This window comes from Schistocerca serialis, chromosome 2 (genome assembly GCF_023864345.2).
Source record: "Schistocerca serialis cubense isolate TAMUIC-IGC-003099 chromosome 2, iqSchSeri2.2, whole genome shotgun sequence".
NCBI lineage: Eukaryota > Metazoa > Arthropoda > Insecta > Orthoptera > Acrididae > Schistocerca > Schistocerca serialis.
Window position 1 is genome coordinate 630,510,938 of NC_064639.1, and position 20,938 is coordinate 630,531,875.

The following is a 20,938-nucleotide window of genomic DNA, read 5'->3' on the forward strand; positions in this document are numbered from 1 at the left end:
AGATCATATTCCCTATGAACACGAAGTGGCATAACACCGAATCAGAAGTGAGTATGCCCTGCAGTCTCTCAAGCTTCCTGAGGAAATGCACAAAAGATAAATATCTTAACACGTTTTTGATGCTGAGTGTTTCCGATCAGTGGCCTGCTGTGGCTCGTGAATATGGTACACATTACCACAGAAGATATCATGATGAGAACGGTTTTCGTCACTTCAAGCACAGCCTTCTGGGAAAGGGGTAACCTTCACGTACAAGAAATGACCGCTGATAAGTGTGGTCGGGTAGAAAGGGGGTGACTTACGTGTAAGCATGCAGAAAGAACTAGAAATTGTTTCGTTGACTTTACTGCATCAAAGTTAAACTGCGGGCCTTCCTCTGATCCCACTGATGACGCCACATGGCGTTCATGAGTGGATCAGCATCAATACCAATGGTGAAACCTGCTGCATCGGCGTCCGCCAACCAGCTGTTGCAGACATAGCGCTCCTACGCACCTCACGGCTAACGGGTCGCCGAGTATTTTGGCTGCATGGGTAGCTTGGGATCCCACGTACAGCGCCAAAGGGAAAATACACTCCTGGAAAGGGAAAAAAGAACACATTGACACCGGTGTGTCAGACCCACAATACTTGCTCCGGACACTGCGAGAGGGCTGTACAAGCAATGATCACACGCACGGCACAGCGGACACACCAGGAACCGCGGTGGTGGCCGTCGAATGGCGCTAGCTGCGCTGCATTTGTGCACCGCCGCCGTCAGTGTCAGCCAGTTTGCCGTGGCATACGGAGCACCATCGCAGTCTTTAACACTGGTAGCATGCCGCGACAGCGTGGACGTGAACCGTATGTGCAGTTGACGGACTTTGAGCGAGGGCGTATAGTGGGCATGCGGGAGGCCGGGTGGACGTACCGCCGAATTGCTCAACACGTGGGGCGTGAGGTCTCCACAGTACATCGATGTTGTCGCCAGTGGTCGGCGGAAGGTGCACGTGCCCGTCGACCTGGGACCGGACCGCAGCGACGCACGGATGCACGCCAAGACCGTAGGATCCTACGCAGTGCCGTAGGGGACCGCACCGCCACTTCCCAGCAAATTAGGGACACTGTTGCTCCTGGGGTATCGGCGAGGACCATTCGCAACCATGAAGCTGGGCTACGGTCCCGCACACCGTTAGGCCGTCTTCCGCTCACGCCCCAACATCGTGCAGCCCGCCTCCAGTGGTGTCGCGACAGGCGTGAATGGAGGGACGAATGGAGACGTGCCGTCTTCAGCGATGAAAGTCGCTTCTGCCTTGGTGCCAATGATGGTCGTATGCGTGTTTGGCGCCGTGCAGGTGAGCGCCACAATCAGGACTGCATACGACCGAGGCACACAGGGCCAACACCCGGCATCATGGTGTGGGGAACGATCTCCTACACTGGCCGTACACCACTGGTGATCGTCGAGGGGACACTGAATAGTGCACGGTACATCCAAACCGTCATCGAACCCATCGTTCTACCATTCCTAGATCGGCAACGGAACTTGCTGTTCCAACAGGACAATGCACGTCCGCTTGTATCCCGTGCCACCCAACGTGCTCTAGAAGGTGTAAGTCAACTACCCTGGCCAGCAAGATCTCCGGATCTGTCCCCATTGAGCATGTTTGGGACTGGATGAAGCGTCGTCTCACGCAGTCTGCACGTCCAGCACGAACGCTGGTCCAACTGAGGCGCCAGGTGGAAATGGCACGGCAAGCCGCTCCACAGGACTACATCCAGCATCTCTACTATCGTCTCCATGGGAGAATAGCAGCCTGCATTGCTGCGAAAGGTGGATATACACTGTACTAGTGCCGACATTGTGCATGCTCTGTCGCCTGTGTCTATGTGCCTGTGGTTCTGTCAGTGTGATCATGTAATGTATCTGACCCCAGGAATGTGTCAATAAAGTTTCCCCTTCCTGGGACAATGAATTCACGGTGTTTTTATTTCAATTTCCAGGAGTGTATCTGGCCACCATAGTTACAGTAAGACTTAGCAGCCAGGGCATATTCGTGAGTGACCGCAGTCTGCTCTTCACCCGGGAGGTCGCTAGTTAGTTCCTCTGACCCGCCCCAGCGAATGGCAGCTTGCAGTCCACCGGACGATGTCACCCAGAGAGCAGAGGCTAGCGGCCCTCTCGCTCCTCGCGCCGATGTAGCTCCAAGGTGGGCCTGCCCCGTCACAGCTACAGCGCGTCCTTGCAGCGGAGCTTGGTTGTAGTTTCAGCAGGCCGGTTGGCCAACAAATTCATCACCAGAATCTCGTCGAGGTTGGTGTACAACGTAAACAATCGTTACTCACTCGGATTCTAAACATAAACATAGTGGCGACAAGACTACTCTGCATTTGAGCCTCCAGGCTACACCCCTGACGTATTTTCTCTATAGTTACAACGTCAGGTTCATTCAGCCCTCGTCGGTCACTACACACAGTTCAATAGGTGCACTTCTATCTGCAATGTATCGGTTCTTCACAGCACGTCAGTTCCCTGTGCTGCCCTGAGTTCATCACACTTGTGTACAGTGCCCACCGTGCCTTGCCTTCACTCCTATGTGCGGTGTCATAAACGTGCGCACCAGAATTATTTGCTATATATCAACGTTACCCGCGAAAGCGATCTCATGTGACAGTCGGTGTCTTAACTACCATCTTACAGCCACAGCTGCACGAAATTTAGAAGAATTCTCAAAAAAACACATCTGCACGTGGCTTGTTTTTGTGGCGCAGCAACACAAATCTACAGACTAGAATCGTGACAGAAGTGCTTTTGATCCCTTACCTATTACTGGAGAATTTGCATGTGCCCTTGCATCGTTAGTTCCTTTGCAATACATTCCACGATGCATTCAAAAAGTTTCTCTTGGTGTTCAGTTACACCTTAGGTTTCGGAACGATGGTACACTGCCACACTTTAGAATAGAACCATTTCCAGGGAAGTGAATCGGTCATGGATTTTCGATGTCCTGGACTCCACAATATCCGGACATTAATCCACTAGAGTCTAATTTCGTGTGTATGTGTGTGTGAGGGGAGCGGGAAGGGAAAGTTAACAAAAGTTGATGCAGACGTGTTGTGTATGGTCCAGCAATATATGATACAGCATGTTGTGTAGTCTTTGCAAATGCAAGGTAGCTGAATAACTTTCCTAAAGTGAAATGTGTTCTTGGGTCTACGTGCCAGCACTGTAAAGATAAGCCTGGACGATGGATGTCTAGAATGGAAATATGATATCTAACATAATATGCTATTTAGTGTCCTCTACGTACTGCGTTTCTTTACCTCATTGGATACCCTCGATTTTATTGTGTGCACTACTATTTTCAACCGTTTTTAATTGTATCATAGACAAAGCAAAGCACACGTTTTGTATGTAAGAAGTATGTGCTACGGCTTTATGTTAAAAAGAAAAACACAACATACCACAATAGAAGGTGTCAACTGGATACTGTTTGATGCATTAACTGAAAAAGAATGTTTGGCGCAAACTCAACTTGAACATCATTGAGTCTGAGTCTCCGATTCCCACGGCATTTTCTCGTCTCACTGAGCTAACAGGAGAGCTCCACCTCAGCCCAGAATTAGTGCTACTTGTTCTTTTAGCCCCGCTGCATGCAGTAACAGCATTACCAGAGCCTCATTTTCCGAACTGCATATCTGTTAACCAGTGAGTCGGACTAAGGTTAGGTATATACACTTTTGTCTTGAACTGGGATGAGCAATCAAATGCCTACCGTGACGTGCGGCATTTTTTCTTCATCGTGTATACTGTTGGCTACTCCTATCAAACAAATTACCTGTTTTGTCGCCATTTGGGATTTATATTTAATTTTAGTGCTGATTATGATTAATTTATGATTTCCTTAATCGAACTGACAATAATTTTCTTACCCATCTCGATTTATCTTTCTGTATGTGGATATAACACTATTTTGTATCATTAATTTGGCAATATGCTGTTTTCCTTGAATAACTGATGTACGTAATAACTGATGTACATAGGGATCTGACGACAGCTGAGCGTGTCACCAAAGCTGGATGCATTCCAAAAAAGAGATTTAAACACAAGACTTCTGGTATTACCATAAATTCTCATACTCGTAAATTCATGTTTCTCTACTCAAAGAATAATTGAACGGGTTGTACCAGACTTTAACCGCCTAAAAAAAAGCAGTTTTCGGTAATCAATATTGTAATGTAAGACCGTGGTTACTAATAGATCATCGAACTTTCATATGTGTGAATAACAGTAATGTAACCGCTTAATCGTCTCGTGAGATAGGACGAAATTTGTCTGGTTTCCCGTGGAACTACACCGAAGGGAGCAGCAAAAGAAGATATTAATCCATGGCACAATCTCAAATGCAAACAGATGAGTAGCAAGATCAACATGACGATGTTGCAAATTGTGTAATATATTCGTCCTCCAAATACGACTCTGTGAAAGGAACAATGTTTACTATTTCATGTCATAATACTTTAAATTACGGTAGTACTCAGTGTTGATGTACGCATAAAGAATTTAACGATAACTTATCCTCTCATTCCTATATCAGTGAAAGATAATCACAATTCCCTCTGAAATAAAATATAAAATATAATTCGGCAATGAGAAAGAAAAACGCAAGAAGAAAAACTTACCTTTTATTCAGAAAGTACAACCACAATGGTGATAGCCTTACTTACCTGGTAAAAAATTTCTGATAATACGTTATATCGTGTTAACGCGATTCAGGATATTGTTTACCACTGTTAGCGATCGCATACGATTCCGTTAGTGCTGTGAATGCATAATTTCATCTCTCTGTCGTTCTTCGCCTATACTCGCTGGTTATAAGACTATAAAACTAAAATATAATAAGTTTTAATTCCCATTATATTGTTTTCGTTTCTTTATTTGGCTTATTAAATTGACATATCTAATACCAAAATTCATTGTTTCACTGAGTACCCTTGAGGTCATCGAAGCCGCAAGTAATTTACAGTGTTTTAATGAACAAACACGGAAACATAAATTAAAAACTGTTCTAGCATAAGGCATCATTATAATTGCAGAAATGCTGCATTCACATGAAGAAAGGAAATTCATACAGCGCTCGTATTGACCCCAGCGCCCGTTAGTGAAAAGCTACACATAAATTTCGATGTTCTGTAAATATAAAACTGAACTGATCATGTCTAGATAAAACTTTCTTTGACGGAGAAAGTCATATGGTTTTAAACTAACAGTCATGAAAACAAAGGACTCTTTTTTACAGTTGACTTCTCTGGTATTAGGGAGGTTAAAATTGAAAGTATTTTTTCTTTCAATAAAAGACAATACTAATTAAAATTCAAAAGTCAGAGTTTATTAATAGGGAAATCATTGAATTAATAGTTATTGTGCAAAATGGCTTTGCACTTGATAAGGCGGCATGTATGTCTCCTAATTTTTCATTGTGTTAACAATGCATGTTGCCCTATTAAGCGTCGTGTATATTACTCGATTCCATAACGCATTTGCAACCCTCTGCCTATCGAGGGCTACGTACTGTAGCGTGTGACAAGGCTTGTTGTATTCCTTCAAGAAACTCAAAAGACGAATCGAAGAGTTCTTGCACAGATGGAGCTACCTTTCCCTCATCAAGACAACGACGCAGCATGCACAAGCGCTGCGACATGTGCAACAACCCGACACCTTGTACACGAGGTCACAGAGCATCTTCCATACACCCCGACTATGCCCCATCCGCCCGTCATCTCGTTCCAAAACACGAAGAAAACTTTTAGTGGGTTTCACTTTGATAGTGATGAAGCGGTGAAAGTAGAAGTATTGTGTTGGCCCCTTCAACTAAGTCAAACATTCTACAGTGAGTGTATCAGAAACTGTTCTTCGTTTGGATAAACATCGTGACACGAAGAATAAGGGTGTAGAATGTTAATAAAGTTTATTTTATTCAAAAAGCGTTATAAATTTTGACATATAAAAATTAAGAGACATTACTTTTCAGTAAGCACTTCTACTTACGCTTCAATTGAGAAGATCTACTAATTGAGACGGTACACGGTCACTTTTACTACTTCGATAATGTGAACCCGCATCTTAGAGTAATATTTCAAAGTTTACTTTGCATAATAACTTGCAATAAATCCATATAGAACCGTGAGATATGACATCATTTCCTCTGGATTACAAATGTTTCACGTATTTCCCAGAGCAGGTAAGGACCAGCCGTGACGTCAGTCGTGATTCTTTGCTGTGGCCGCCGGTGTCCACGTGGCAGTCAGTGTGTTACGATTGGAACTGGATATTGGGATTATAGGGGGTCAGCGTGAATAATGGATGAAATGCACTTGGTGATATTAATAATAAGCGTTTGTTTGTCAGTAGCCGGCCGCTGTGGCCAAGCGGTTAAAGGCGCTACAGTCTGGAACAGCGTGACCGCTACGGTCGCAGGTTCGAATCCTGCCTCGGGCATGGATGTGTGTGATGCCCTTAGGTTAGTTAGGTTTAAGTAGTTTTAAGTTCTAGGGGACTGATGACCTTAGAAGTTAAGTCCCATAGTGCTCAGAGCCATTTGAACCATTTTTGGTTTGTCAGTATTTTCGTGAACCTGTAGGTAGAGAAATTTCTTTTGCTGGTTAAGTATAAGAGTAGACGTCACGAAACTACACTTTTATTGCGTCAGCATACAACTATTACAGAAACAACAGAAAGATAAAAAGAATACAAATGCAATGTTTTTAATACTAATCTTTACAGAAATGAAATTTACTGCATGTCGTGAAGTAATCAGAAGCTGACACAGAATAGGATATGTAGATTCCATTGTTTATGTTTAAATAAATTTGTCAAGTTCTGACACTCTTGCAGTTTCTTGGCTTCTCTGGAAACAGCAGATGTCTTCAGTCAGCAGGTCAGCCATTTAGTCTCCACTCCCTCGCAGACGATTCAAGCTGAGGCAACGGACTGGCAATACTCCTAGTTCCTGGGACAATCTGACAGGTATGGTTTACACTGACTCTTTGGTTTCACCACGTAAACTGCAACGAAGAGAAATGCGCTTTACTAAAGATAGGAAGTACAAAAATAACATAGCAGTTTAATTTTACTAGTGATGAGACAACGGTAAGCCTTCACCTTTTTTACATAGCGCGAATTTCACTGTTAGCATTGTGACAAGATTATGTTATGATCGTGTGTGAGAGATAGTGTGGGGTCACACAGTGTGCTATTTACAGGGTTCTTATCCCTACTGGTACTATAGCACACAGTTGGAAGGTTGACGACGCGAATAAACCTGTCTTATAGCGTATTTCGAAAGTTTAAGGATGTCACTAGAATCACATTCCTCTAGGAGGGTAATGCTCCTGGCGTGCGAAGCATTCAGTAAGCAACACATGTATCCTGTGACGAGGCAAATGACGAGAACCTTAGGGACCTCGGTTTACTTTGCTGGGAACTGATCTGGCGACCCCTGAGTTTGTGATTTGGAAAATGGTCAGAACTGCCGTTCCCCAGTAACCGTAAAACTTTGTCGCACGTCAGCGATTTCATTGGAAAGCTGCGCCGCACGAGACCATCTTAAGCCTGGAACAATCCAACGTGACTGGAAGAAATGCGTTTACTCTGTCCTTCGTGTACACGTCAGAAACGGTATTCCGCCGTCCGAACGTTCGCCCAACCACTTGTAACAACCCGATTGTAAAACCCATAACGAACATCGTTTTGTTGCAAAAAGGAATAGAAAAGTCCGTTATCTTGACAGTGATGACAGCTACTGACAACATTATTTACTCTCTTCGCAGTTTGATAAACAACAATTTTATGTAAATATTAATGCTTCTCATAAGAAAAGAAGTGAATGAAAGAATATCATATGTTACTAAACAGAAACCGTAAGGAAAGAATGGAAGAAACCATTACTTACGAAGGTTAAATCCCAGACCATAAATTCACCAAAGAAAGCATTTATCCTAGAAAAGGGATGGAGCCGCATCAAGCTCTAAGTTCGCTGTGACTACAATGTAATTTGGCAATGGAGATGTTAGATTCAGTTCTCTCTTGTACTCTTGCAATAGTAGTATGCATGTTAAGCGTTACTAGATTGTTCTAAAACCGATCTGGAGATTAAAAGTTTTACGGTTGGAAGTATTAGTCAGAAGTCGGACAGAAGTAAAATCATCTTTCCCGTTTAGACAGATAAAGGGATAGATGATTGCTGATTTGTGATGGGACTTAGCCTTAGTGATACTTAACAGTCACGAACATCAAAAGACACACAAAGACGCTCTTCGCTGACATGAACTCAATTATTAGAGTTGAACAGGCAACAGATAAACGCAATCACGAAGAACTTACAATTGCACCGTGTTGTCAGAAGCTATCGTCGTAGTCAGAACTTCGGACGCTAAACGACGAAATTACCCTGCAGAAACTCTGAATGAATTCTGTACCCTTATCCATCACAGAGAATGCCAAGTGTGGAGAGCGCAAGATCACCAAAATGTTAATTGTTTTAAGACAGCCCAAAAGTTTGTTGTGGTGAGACCTGTCATTTTCCCCAACTGTAGAAGATTCACATTTTGTTAGAGTTTGAAGAATTATTCTCTTGAAACTGCGACCATGATACTCTGCACGATCTCTGTGAGATTATGGACTTCAGCTTTGTGCGAGATACGAGGCAACCTTCTGTTTATTAATCGTCCGAAATATTATTGCACCTGCGACTGGGGCATTTCGGTCGGCTCATCATGAGTTTTAATTGTGATATTTTTCTAGGACACGATGAACAATTTCACAGTATAAGTACAGCTGTCCTGAAAGCTTCGATAGAAGGTGCGTTTTCCTTAACCACTGTTCTTGATGACTGCAATGTATCAGCCTGCTTACAACAGTGGCCACGAAAAGACCAGATAAATAATGTCGTGTTTGCGTAGTAACAAACTTACTACACATGTAGATTTTACCTCTAGTTTTGTAGACATGTCCATCTACAGATTCATTATTTACCTTTCATGTAACAGCTACTCTCGTGGTAACCAAAACGCATGCAGGCACAATTTCTAATTCTGTGGAAATCTTAAGTAGTACTACGACAACACTACTTCCCTATCCTTTTTTCTAGATACTTTGGTCTGGCCTAAGTAAAGTGCTTTTACCAGGTTCTTTTTTCAGTGTTCATTGAATCCTAATTAAAATATGAGGCATGCTCCTATTTATAAATGCCCCAAATTTCGGACATTTTCAGCAATGGTTGTACTAGCGCACTGTGTCATCGTCTATAAGTAGCATATATTTCGTTCACATGTTACATTGTACAATGTTAACTAAGTGAATGAGTGTGTGCCATAATTTAATGCTAGCATGATGTTTCCGATTAGATGTAGTCCAGAACGTTCACTTATCACTGCCCATGTTCACCTAATCCTTCGTCTCTACGTCAACGCGTCGCTAAATTTTAAACTTCGATGCCTATTTCTACATGTTCCTAAACGTATGACGGGTATTGTTTATACGCACTAATCCACTTCTCGGCCGTCTACAGGGTACGACGAAAAGTGTACGTTACCTATCGATTTACAGTGTTTAACTTAGTGTAGGTTTGAGTACAACGCTGCCAACACATTGACTGAAAATTAAGCACACGCTATGGACCGCGGTACAGATGGCAACTTCCGTCGCCTGTTAAAATGTCTTTTCGTAAAATGCTGAAACTATAGCCCATTTCGAACTTGACGTCGCGTTACACGACATAATCCTCGTAAAAGAATTCAACGGTGTGTAGATGTTAAAAACATGCAGTAGTTTTGCGGGGAAAGAAATTTAGTGTAAAAGGTGGACTAAATATAAGCAGCAAATTCCTCTGAATGGTTTTGTTGGAGAATGATGAAGAGTTGTAATTTCGTAATTTCGGTAAGGGCAGTCACTGAGCCTTGATGATTTGGTTTCATTCATGTTTTCACATTCACGGAAGAACCGTTGGCAAAATAAGATGCAAAACAGTCTAATGTTATCTTGTCAATCATGCACAGAAAATAGTAGTATTTGAATTAACTTACCTTTCGGTAGCTGGTTGTAGCAAGAATACAGCTTCAGGGAATTAGCATACAAGTAGAACTTGTTGTCTGCTGCGACACAAATGGTATCATTGTCATCTTCCGTGTAGGACGACCTTCCCAGAAATATATTCTCAGCCGTGATATTGCCGGTGCTTAGTTCCTCATTCCCGATGCTGACGGTGGTCGTCCCTTCTTGTTGTCCGTAGACCTCCACCACTGCTACCAGTGCTGTAAAAGACAATGATCGTAATCACAGATCTTTATTTCGTCTAATCGCTAATAGTGCAACTCTCCCACTTAGCACTGCAACACTACTGTGTGCTATATTTGCACCATCTGCTAGCGTGACAATACTGAGGTATAGTGCAACTCTAAAGACTCTTACCACGAACTCTGCCACGTGCTAAACATATGTCCGCCATATGGTAATGATACTGATGTTGTCTGGTAGTGTGGTTCTGAGACTGGCAGTGTCTTCGACATACATGAAAACCATGTGGCTACATTTAGGGAAGCTACAGTAAGAGAATACCGGATATTTCTGACATTTATGTAGAATATATGAAGATGTACTGCATCGCGACACGAAAGCATGCACACTTGTTGGCAAGTACAACAGATAGGACGGAAATATGACCACTAATTTGTAATTATACCTAATTATCATTAGCTTATCATATCTACTCATGATTAAGAGAATTCTGATATGTTGAACTCTATAGTGAACTGTAATTATTTACGAACTGGGGAATATTTTGTGTTTAATCGATGGCAGGGGACGTTTTTACTGACTGTCCGACCTTAATAAACAAGTTGGAAATTACTAACACTAAAATACACAATCACGCAAACTTTATTGCCTTTAATAATTTTTGTTCCTTCGTTTCATTCTTAAGCAATATTCGTAGGATGACCATGTGAGTTATTTCACTGTCCTAAAAAATTATCCGTTCATTGTTGTATTAGCATCTTGATGTTTGATACATCAATTCTTCAGGAGACTAACATTTTTTACCACTTTTAAATACTTATTTTAATGCGTCTTGTATTTGCTTACATTCACATTTCTCAGTGATGCTTCGGTAATTTTTGGGCAAACATAATTTTTTGACGGGGAAAGAAAGCAGTCATGTAGGCTCGACCCTACAATATCAACCCAATATTCCAAAGAGCGCGCAAATGTCGTAAGTGCCTAATATCGTCCCATGCATTATTTGAACTCCATAAGAGTAGTACCAATACATCGCAGCATGTACGTCACTCTAATCGTTAGTAACTTGAACTATCAAACGATAATTGCGTTTGGCACAGGAGACACATGGCCTAGGAGAATCTGGCAGTTGTAATCCGTTCGACGAAAGTAGAATACTCTTGCCACTCCAGCTGGTAGCGACAATGGCATAAGTGCAGTAGTACGATTGCCCCGAGTAATTTATCCCTTGTTCTGAGTGTACCCTGCCAAAATTACATACTTTCATTGAATTATACTAAGTGCTCTCCTGGCTATAAGCTAAATGCTGTAATTGGAAATCATTCCCCATAAGGTTGGTATTGGAATCCAACGGTAATTGGCTATGATGTATATGACAGAAAAATGGGTCATTTCTTGAACAGTCCGCTCGTCCCAGAAAATAAAAAAGAAAGAATCAACAGTGACATAGACACTACGCTCATGTCGGACAAGTTCTCGCATTTAACTTCGTGCTCCAATATACAAATGCAGTGGTCCTCCAAGTTCTTGTTGGATTGTTATTATCTCACAACTAAATTGACAATAGTAGTACTTTACTCAATTATGTTTGCGAATGTTTCCCTTTCTAGTAAGGTTCTGCCCCACTAAAAGTTAGCCACATATTTTGCTGAAAAAGTTGGGCTTTTCATTGGTTCTGACATCAAACACCCCGCTCTACCGTTTGTAGTAGGGAATGAAGAGTATTGAAGGAGCTCGTAGCAATTCTCTTTACGATCTTGTAGCTGATGTTTCACTGAAAAGCACAAATATCTCCAAGTGGATGACTCTCCAACAGTCTTTCATTCCTCGTCAAGATAAAGAACGTAACGCGTTAAAACATTGTTCTTGTTAAGTCTCCTGAAAATCACTTGTTTGAGAAGATTAATAGGTACCATTAGAATTCGTTTGTTTTTATGTTGCACTCAAATTAAATTTAGGGGCAAAGAAGTGACAGCCTTGCATGGAAAGTCTCACTTAACTTCTTGTGATGTTCCACATATTGTACGATTGAGGCATCACAGCTCTTTTACTATTTACGTTAGGACCAATTTACTAGTACTTACACGGTTCCGTCACAGTAATGTGACCACCGCCTTTGTTTGGCATCAGCACGAGATATTCACTGACTGACGGTAGGGTGCAACATTAACAGTGGAGGCTGTATAAAGCGTGCCAGGCCGCCGCGGCGGACAGTGCAGTCTTTGTCATAATGCGGAAACAAAACTATTTATCTGACATCCAAAGGGGTATGATAATTGCCTTTCGGGCCAAGGGTGGATGCACGCCTGAGTTTGTAAACTGTTCAATTGACGCCCTGCTTAAACTGTACTGCGTATGGCAAAACTGCACTATCCAAAACCGACAGCATGACCAGTGGGGCAGCATGGACCATAGATGACAGGAGTGACAGGCAGCTGCGGAAATGTGTACGAATGAAACGGCATACAACAGTTGGGGAAAAGACGACCCTGATGAACCAAAGGGTTACCAATAGTGTCTGCTCAACAATCATCAAGCGAAAGCAAAGGGTTACCAACAGTGTCTGCTCAACAATCATCAAGCGAAAGTCGGTATTTTCCGGCGTCTACTGCAGGTGCCAGATTCGTACGCTCACGTCGACTGCTGTTCATTGGCGACGAAGGCTTGATATTGCTGTCCAGTATCTTAACTGGACCTGTTTTGAGCGGCTTTTTTAGGCGAAAGACGTTTTATGCTCGTTCGGGTATAAGGCGGGTGGCGTGTACGGTGTGAAACGACTCAGTGCAAACAACCTGCAATGAGTGAGGGAGTGCTATGGTCTGGGAATGTATTCGTGTCGGTGATTCTTCATAATAGATGCCATAATTGATCCAAACTAATATGCGTTTGTGCTTTGTGACCCTGTCTACCCCTCCATACTGTTTAATGTTCTTAGGCACGATGGCATCTGCCAAGAAGACAATACATCCTCTCACTGCTGGATCTGTAGTTTGCTCTTAATATGACTGGACATGTTTCCTTCCGTACTTTGGAATGAGAACTCAATATGGTAACTATAGGGCTCTTGTACTTCTCTTTATACTCTGTGATCTAGTAATGTGTTTCCAGTAATTGCAGTTTGTTTTTATTATGCAGCAGGTTTTTTGTACACTTGTTGTCAGTTTCACTACGTTGTTTCCTGTAAATAATGTAAGAGTTTTTTCATTGTACTCGCTTTCTTCCATAGCGTCAATAATGTGGCCCCTATTTGACTTTCTAATTGTTTCATGATTCTCCCTCTGTTTTGTTGTTCATGCTACTTATTGTTTAACATTGTTTTTTATGCGCCTGCTCGTACTTATCTTTTACCTTCCTTTAATCCCTTTGATAGTAGTGTGTTTAGTTAGAGACCTGTAGCGCATTTTTCATTGCTTTTCATTACGGCAGTACCTCTTACGTTTGTAAGTCCCTCATATAATTTTTAAGGAAACTTCTGAAATGAAACACATGAGAAAATTTTTCAGTCAGCACACCAAAACATTTCATAGAGGCAACGAAGAACGTGACGTCTTGTGTTACAATTCAGTGTACACAAACAAACACTGAGAATGCAGTGTTACGCACGAGTCAATCTCTGTATTGTGAAGGCGGCATGATATGCCTAAGTAGATATTCCAAAAATATTATCCCAAATAGCAGAACCTACACTTCAAGATTTACATTTTCTGGTTTTTTAATTACAATGAGGACTTGAACAGACGACCGCATAGGAAGAATCGTTCAATATCACACACACAGAGAAATGATCTAAAACTTGTGTTGCTTCCTGCAACACTCTAAATTGACTACCGTCCCAAGTCAGCATAACGTATATGGTGCGGTAGCTTTTTTGTTGCATAAATAAGGCTGGAGTCCTCTTTTCACCATTCCTTCAAGAAGTTTTGAATGCGCATTCCAGTATGTATCACATCTTAGCGTCATGCTTTTTTACTTCTCGAGTGTAAAAGGTTAGCAACACCAGTCACAAGCTCTCAAAATTCATATAGTTATTAAATGATTAAAACTGGTGCCACAGGCTGGATTTGTATGAGACCGTTCTGGACAATATTTCTGACAAATTCCATAAGCTCATTTCATTCCATTTCTCACAAGTACCTCCAGCATTTTAGTTACAGAAGCGACTAATAGGGAAATCTCTTACATGACCTGGTAACAGACCCAAAGTTTGCGAATCATTTATTATGAATGAGAAGTTCAGTGATCTTTGGGCTGATACAGATTCAACGGCTTCTGGTGAAAAGAATGTTAATGGAGATAGCAAAGCATTCGACCTCAGCAATTTAACTGCAGCGTATTTGAGCTGTCAAGATCGAATGTTCAGCTCCTTTAATGACGAGGGTGTGAAGCACAAAATGGTCAATTCTACGAGTATTTGCAAACGGTATCTTAGACCTGTATGTGCCTTAAAAGGTTCCAGAGAAATGCAAAGACCCGTCACAGTTCGAGTGATACGTTACTAAGTTTCTGTCAACACAATAAGAGCTTCAATATACGTTTAAAAGACTTCGGAGCCTTGTTAAAAGCAAAACCTGAAAGCAGCCATGAGATTTAAATTAAACAGTCACTAGCTGATCTGACAAAAAATCTTAACATGTATTGGTACAGTACATACATCTATTTCACTTATTAAGTCACTCTCGACAAATCAAGCAGAGTAGGTCGAAGTACTGACTTCGCTTTTCCGAAACTGTTTCACCGCGGAAGGTGGATTCGCTGAGTGGGCTCAAAAGACCTACCTAGTCGACACTGACGTAATTGATCAAGCAATATAAACTAAAACGACTCAGTAGTGGCAAGGTATCTGGATGTGAGAAAATGTCTTCAAAGTCCTATATACAACTTTCTCCCCTTCCAGCAGAAGTTACTCGTAGTTCGAAAGTGCGACAAAGTTTTCCGAGCGACTCGAAAAAAGCAGACATGATTGAATGCCTAACTCGTTGTCGTTGCAGAACCCCTTTTATACCCTCGGATGACGACCGTTTTGGAGGAATGAAGTGTCCTCCGTAAGAAACCAAATTGATTCAGCAAACTGAAGTCTTATGGTACTCATTAACGCGGAATCACAGTATGGGCAATGTCGCCCACATCGAAGCCTCGATCCTTGAATTATTCCGAACAACATACTATACACTTCCGAAATGTCATTTAGTGGACAATGTACGAGGATACCGGATAGCCTGCCGCCGTGGCCGAGCGGTTCTATGCGCTTCAGTCCGGAACCACGCGACTGCTACAGTCGCAGGTTCTAATCCTGCCTCGGCCGTCGTTGTGTGTGATCTCCTTAGGTTAGTTAGTTTTAAGTAGTTCTAAGTTCTAGGGGACTGATGACCTCAGATGTTAAGTACCATAGTGCTCAGAGGCATTTGAACCATTTTGAATACCCGATATCAGACCTGATTTATGATTTTATTCGGTAATTCACTTCAGAAATAATTCAACAGAACTCTCTTAATGGATCAAAAGTGATAGTCGGAAAGAAGCTGTGATATGTCTATAACTGTTCACAATATACACAGTGTAGAAGTATTCCATAGTCTGGGAGGTGGTAGTTTGGATGAAAACACGAGCAAAATATCCAGAAGACATGAGCTCTAAGATCCATACTTTTAGAGCTATGTGTACTTGGTGATACTGTAAACCGTATTCACAGTTCATTGCAAGTGCAGCAGATACCTTAATTCTAACAGAACCGGTGCGTATTTTGAGCAACTTACGAAAAACATTGTCATTTTATCCCTGTAATTGCCAGAAAATTGAAGCCTGCTGTTTCACAAGGAAAACACCAAACTCCATTTTGATCACAAATGCAGGTCGTATGTAATAGCTTGTAAAACTACGACACAGTACCACACGTATTTTCCAGCTACTTAATTTCATAAGTATAAAACCATTTTTGAAACTGTATGTACTTGAGAATTCCATCGTAAATGAGATTGTAATACATGCTGGAAGAATAAATAACAAATAATTAAAGTTGTAGTAAATACTCTGGCAATATCAGGGAAGTTATATTTGTATGAAACATGTCATACTTTTCATGTCACGATAATATCACAAGCGTAAGAAAGCGCGGAGTGCTGCGTTGCGTACAATGTGCGTTGTTGTACAGACGTGTGTCTTTGGGCAGAAATGACAAATTGTGCGAGAAATGGTGTTGTAATAAGTGGGAAGGTAAGATATAAGTGAGGGACCACGTGTATGTGAGTAGTACATGGTCCAAGAAAGTATTTAGCATTAACGAAAAAAGCAGTATGGGCCAAGTTTATTCAAGATTATCGCTAATCAAAAAGAGGCTACTGTCTATACTGAATATTATAATAAGCATTACATCGTACTGAATGCAACTCATCGCAAAGTAAGATCCATAGAGTAGTTTTATAATTGTGGTATACGCATGTCAGTAGAATAGTAGCTTTCTTGGAAAACTAGAATTGTCTTGTCACACCAGTCTTTACTGACACAACGCGTTAACCATCAACGTAGTCGTATCCTCTCATCATAACTTCCGAGAAAGTCACAAGTGAAGAATATAGTTAAACGAAAAAAGGATCCGTTAAATTGACAACTCATTTTGAATCAAGTGGTTATTGTAATAGAAAGCTGTAGTAACCACGGTTCTATATGGTGCAGCACTGTTATGGTAACGCAGACAATCAGTTGAAATGAAAAGTGATATAAGCGCAATACACGTTTGAGTGACAAAAGTAAACTGGCTATTTTGTAGCCTAAGCAATTTTTTCTGATTTTATGTTGTGTTCTGTAAATGACATATTTCTAAACAACATTATTATTGGCAAGAGGTTGTTGCCATGAAGGAAAGGTTCTACGGCACTATTCGAATAGTATCTGATAAAGAATTAATTGCTTCCGGTCACAACTAAATATTTTCAAAGAGACAGCATCATCGTGGTTTGTGTGACGCATTACAGTTTCTATGCAGTGTTGCTGGTCGCATTCAAAATATTTATTAAAATTATTTGATCACAGATTAACATCTTTTGTGTTTATTTTACGCGTGTTTTTTACATCTAACCTCGCGCAGGGGTTTCTGTTTATTTACCGCATTACCTTTGATGTCCAGTATTTCCGTGAATTCAGTGTCATTAGCTATTTACCAAATGTAGCTTTCAATCGTTTTGGAGATGGGAAACCTTTTATTCTGATTTCTAAATTCGTTCAGGCAACCTCCCACGGTAAGGCTGCCGCTCGTAGCGATAGGGTTGTCACTGTCAAAATTCCGTCGGTAAGCATCGATCTTCGATTTAGACGCTTTGTTCATATTTATTCTGCAACAGTTTTATACACAGGAGAGTATACGTGAGTAATATGTTATGATACAACAAGAATGTAATGTGGTCGCACTGGATTACTCAGTTGCTTACTGCACTCTGTTGGTGATTCGATTCAGCAAACAGCTTACAGTAGACGAGATAAGCTTCATAATAGCGAAGATTACGAAGTGCTCATTCTAAATATGAAATGCATTATAAAGTCTATTGGATTTTTTTTTGTTTCGGTAATGCAACCATCTTTCAAAACATAGGAAATTGTTTTTTCACCCTCTACGTAAATGATCCTTTGGTACCGACGAAACCTCTACAAGATATCTCACGGACGGCACTGATGTCTGTAGCAAGGTTGCTGCGTTAAAACACTGTAGGGAAATGGAAACCTGCAGAAGATCGATTATTGTTTGAGACGCTGGTAGTTGAAATTGAAGGTAATTAAGAATAAAGCACTGCGCATAAACACGTGAAAAAACCCACAACACTTCATTTACACTATTGGCGAAAATTCACTGAAACCAGGAAATACCTAGGAGTAATAGCCCGAAGAGACCTCAAGTGGAACGACCAAGTAAAACTGGCTGCAGGATAAGCAGTTGCGAGTGTGAGAGTTATTGGAAACTTCTTAATGAAATGAAATTCATCCACGAAAGAGATGGTTCTCAAAGCACAATGTCTGTAGGTTCCTGTGTACTTCTCGTCCGACTTGAATCGATAGGACAGACTGAGAAGATGGAGAAGACGAAGAATGGTTCTTTTGTTCAGTAAGTGCGGGGGCTTTACGAATATGCTGAACGAGCTCAACCTCCTCATCGTCAAACTGATATTTCAAACTGTAACAAGATTACTACGGCTGTACCTACAATATGTACATATTGTAGTTATTTACGTGATATTGGTTATCAGCTTTTATCTGTAATTTTGTTATCTGTAATTTCGTAAAATATTTGTATGATTATCTTTGCATCTGTTATCTCGATACTCGCTACGATTCCTAGTTTGCTTCTCATGGGTGTATAAGAACTAGTCAGCCAAACTGTACATTTGTAATTGCTTGGGTCTTACTCTTAAATCATTCAAACTTTTCATATAGACAACACAAACACCTTTCGTCAACTATCTATGAAGTACCATTGCTCGCGAGCAAAGGATATTAAAAAATCTTCTTAGAACACTCCCTACGCTCTAAGGTGTTTTCCATTCCGAACTTTACGTCGCAAATTGCTGCAATAAAATGTACTTCCTCAACTCTAGAAATAGCTTTTCACACGGATTAATACATGAGAAATCACCTAAAATGGAGGTAAGATAAAGATGTTTATCGTGAATGAAAGTTTATAAATTCTGTCAATACTTACCAGCAACAAGCAACAGAGCAGCTTTCATTGTACTCGACAGGACTATAACTGCTCCCTGCGATATATTTTCGTTTATATATATTTAGACACAAGATGGCATCATTGAATGTTATCCTTAAGTTTCCTTCTGATTTTCCGTTCCGTGAACTGTGGTTGCAGCAACTAGCAACAGGTTGACTTTCCTTGTACTTGAAAGGATCTGTTATCGTTCGCTGTGTCATACTTACTATCAACATTACAACTATAGCATTCAATAAAACTGGTTACCATACTGAGTCGTTTACTTTGCTTCTTTTTTCCTTTCCTTCTTTTTGGTTTGCGTGTCACTGTAGTAGAGGCGAGGAAACGAAACGACCGGTGTCCACTGCCACGGCTCAGCAACACAATTGAGTTGATATTTTCACACTCGTCTTATTGGCAATACTTGTCCAATCCGCAGTGAGAAGACCAATTTCTATTAAAGCGAGTTTCTAGAAATTGCTTATCAACATTTTAACATTAGTACAACTCAGTTTAGGTACAGATTCGAAATGAATATTTTTTTCTCTCAATAAAGCTTAACTTTTAATGCAGTACGGCTCGAATCCTGATGAAAGGAGGTGAACAAATGTTAGTGATCGTTTATACCGTCCATCGTGCAGTCTAAATAGCTTTCCATTTTGAAGAGGAAACACTTGTGCCTAGAGGTTTGTATACTTAGGAACCTAAGTACCTATATACTACAGTCTAGTTACCAATCTTAGAATTACATGAGGAAGTGTACTCTAGAGACTACCGAAGCAGTTTCCACAATCTTCAATTTTTTTTTATTTTTCTTGGACGTAAGGCTGTGTTTTTGCAGCATTTGTAATTTTTTCGAGATCTACACGTTCAAGTCCTATATAATACATTAAATCTATTTGAAATATATGGTTAATTCTTTAGTTACAGTCTATTATGCCAAGTTATACATACATATTGCACTAGATTAATTTTGGGAGCACTATATCACATGGGCATGTAAAATTCTCCTCCTTAAAAAATCATGTTGTCTGTAACGGGTAACAAGCCGACGCCTTCTGTAGACACTAGCCGTCATATGAAACACCAGACGAGCATTATTTTTTAGGATTGAGTCTAGCTACATAATTAAAACGAAAATGGCAAATATTTGCTATAACTCTAGAGAAAGGGCACATAAAGACTCTTAGGAAAGACATCCTATATAAAGTATTGACGGTTACGGAATGCTGCGTCGGTCGTTCGCGTTTATAAGAAGTAATTTAACACAGGACAATGTTGTGACTTGGAAAAAGGGAAATCCTTGAATGTGGCGGAGAAAATTTTGTAATGCAGGAAGAGACTGGAGCACAAAAATGTGGGTAAGTAATAAGAAAATATTTTAAAGACCAAATACTCAGATAGCTAGAAGCGAAAGTGTGTAAATTGTTTCGAATTACAACCTTGTCCTTGGCTCTTCTGGTAGAGGAAAGTCACACAAGGAACGACTTACAGAGAAAAAGACGATTCTTCACTTCTCACTAACACCTCCACGGAGGTACACAGACGTATTTAACATGAGAAATGTTTAATTGTTTTGGGTTTTAGTGCAAATGGCATATTAGTTATATATGTAGTACATTCTATCATGTGAAAAAATTATGTCACATTGTCCTTAGAACAATGAAGTGAAACAACTTTTTTAATGCATTTAACCTCTCATTTTGCAATAAACGACATAATGTCTGGTGGGATACCGCGATCACTGGTTATACAAAGTTACTTACAATTAGTCTTGATTGCAAAAATATTTATTCACATGACTGATTTCGGTCATCTTCAGATCTGCAAATTTCGTTTAGAGGAGAAACTCGTCTATACACAGCAACCTTCACATGGTGCGTCCTGTAACGGAAATTTGAGAACTGAAGATGGTTCTAGAGGCACCGAAGCCGGCCACGTGAATTAACATTTTTGCAACAAGACGGATTATAAGTAACATA

General features: G+C 40.8%; 1 protein-coding gene across 12 annotated transcripts in view; it reads right to left on the minus strand.

Moving 5' to 3' along the window:
- Positions 1 to 20,938, minus strand: part of LOC126457690 (uncharacterized) — a 358,927-nt gene that overhangs the window by 212,668 nt on the left and 125,321 nt on the right. For 3 of the 12 annotated variants that reach the window (XM_050094208.1, XM_050094207.1, XM_050094209.1), the window contains exons 2-3: positions 10,063 to 10,290; positions 6,662 to 7,044 (exon numbers count right to left, since the gene is read on the minus strand). The exons of 3 other annotated variants lie outside the window; for them this stretch is intronic. In XM_050094208.1, the coding sequence (XP_049950165.1) occupies positions 6,983 to 7,044; positions 10,063 to 10,290 (290 nt within the window). In that variant the 3' untranslated portion in view covers positions 6,662 to 6,982. Of the gene's footprint in view, positions 1 to 6,661; positions 7,045 to 10,062; positions 10,291 to 18,956; positions 19,099 to 20,938 lie in introns of those variants that run through there. 6 more of the 12 variants (XM_050094211.1, XM_050094212.1, XM_050094203.1 and 3 more) reach the window with 5 other exon arrangements.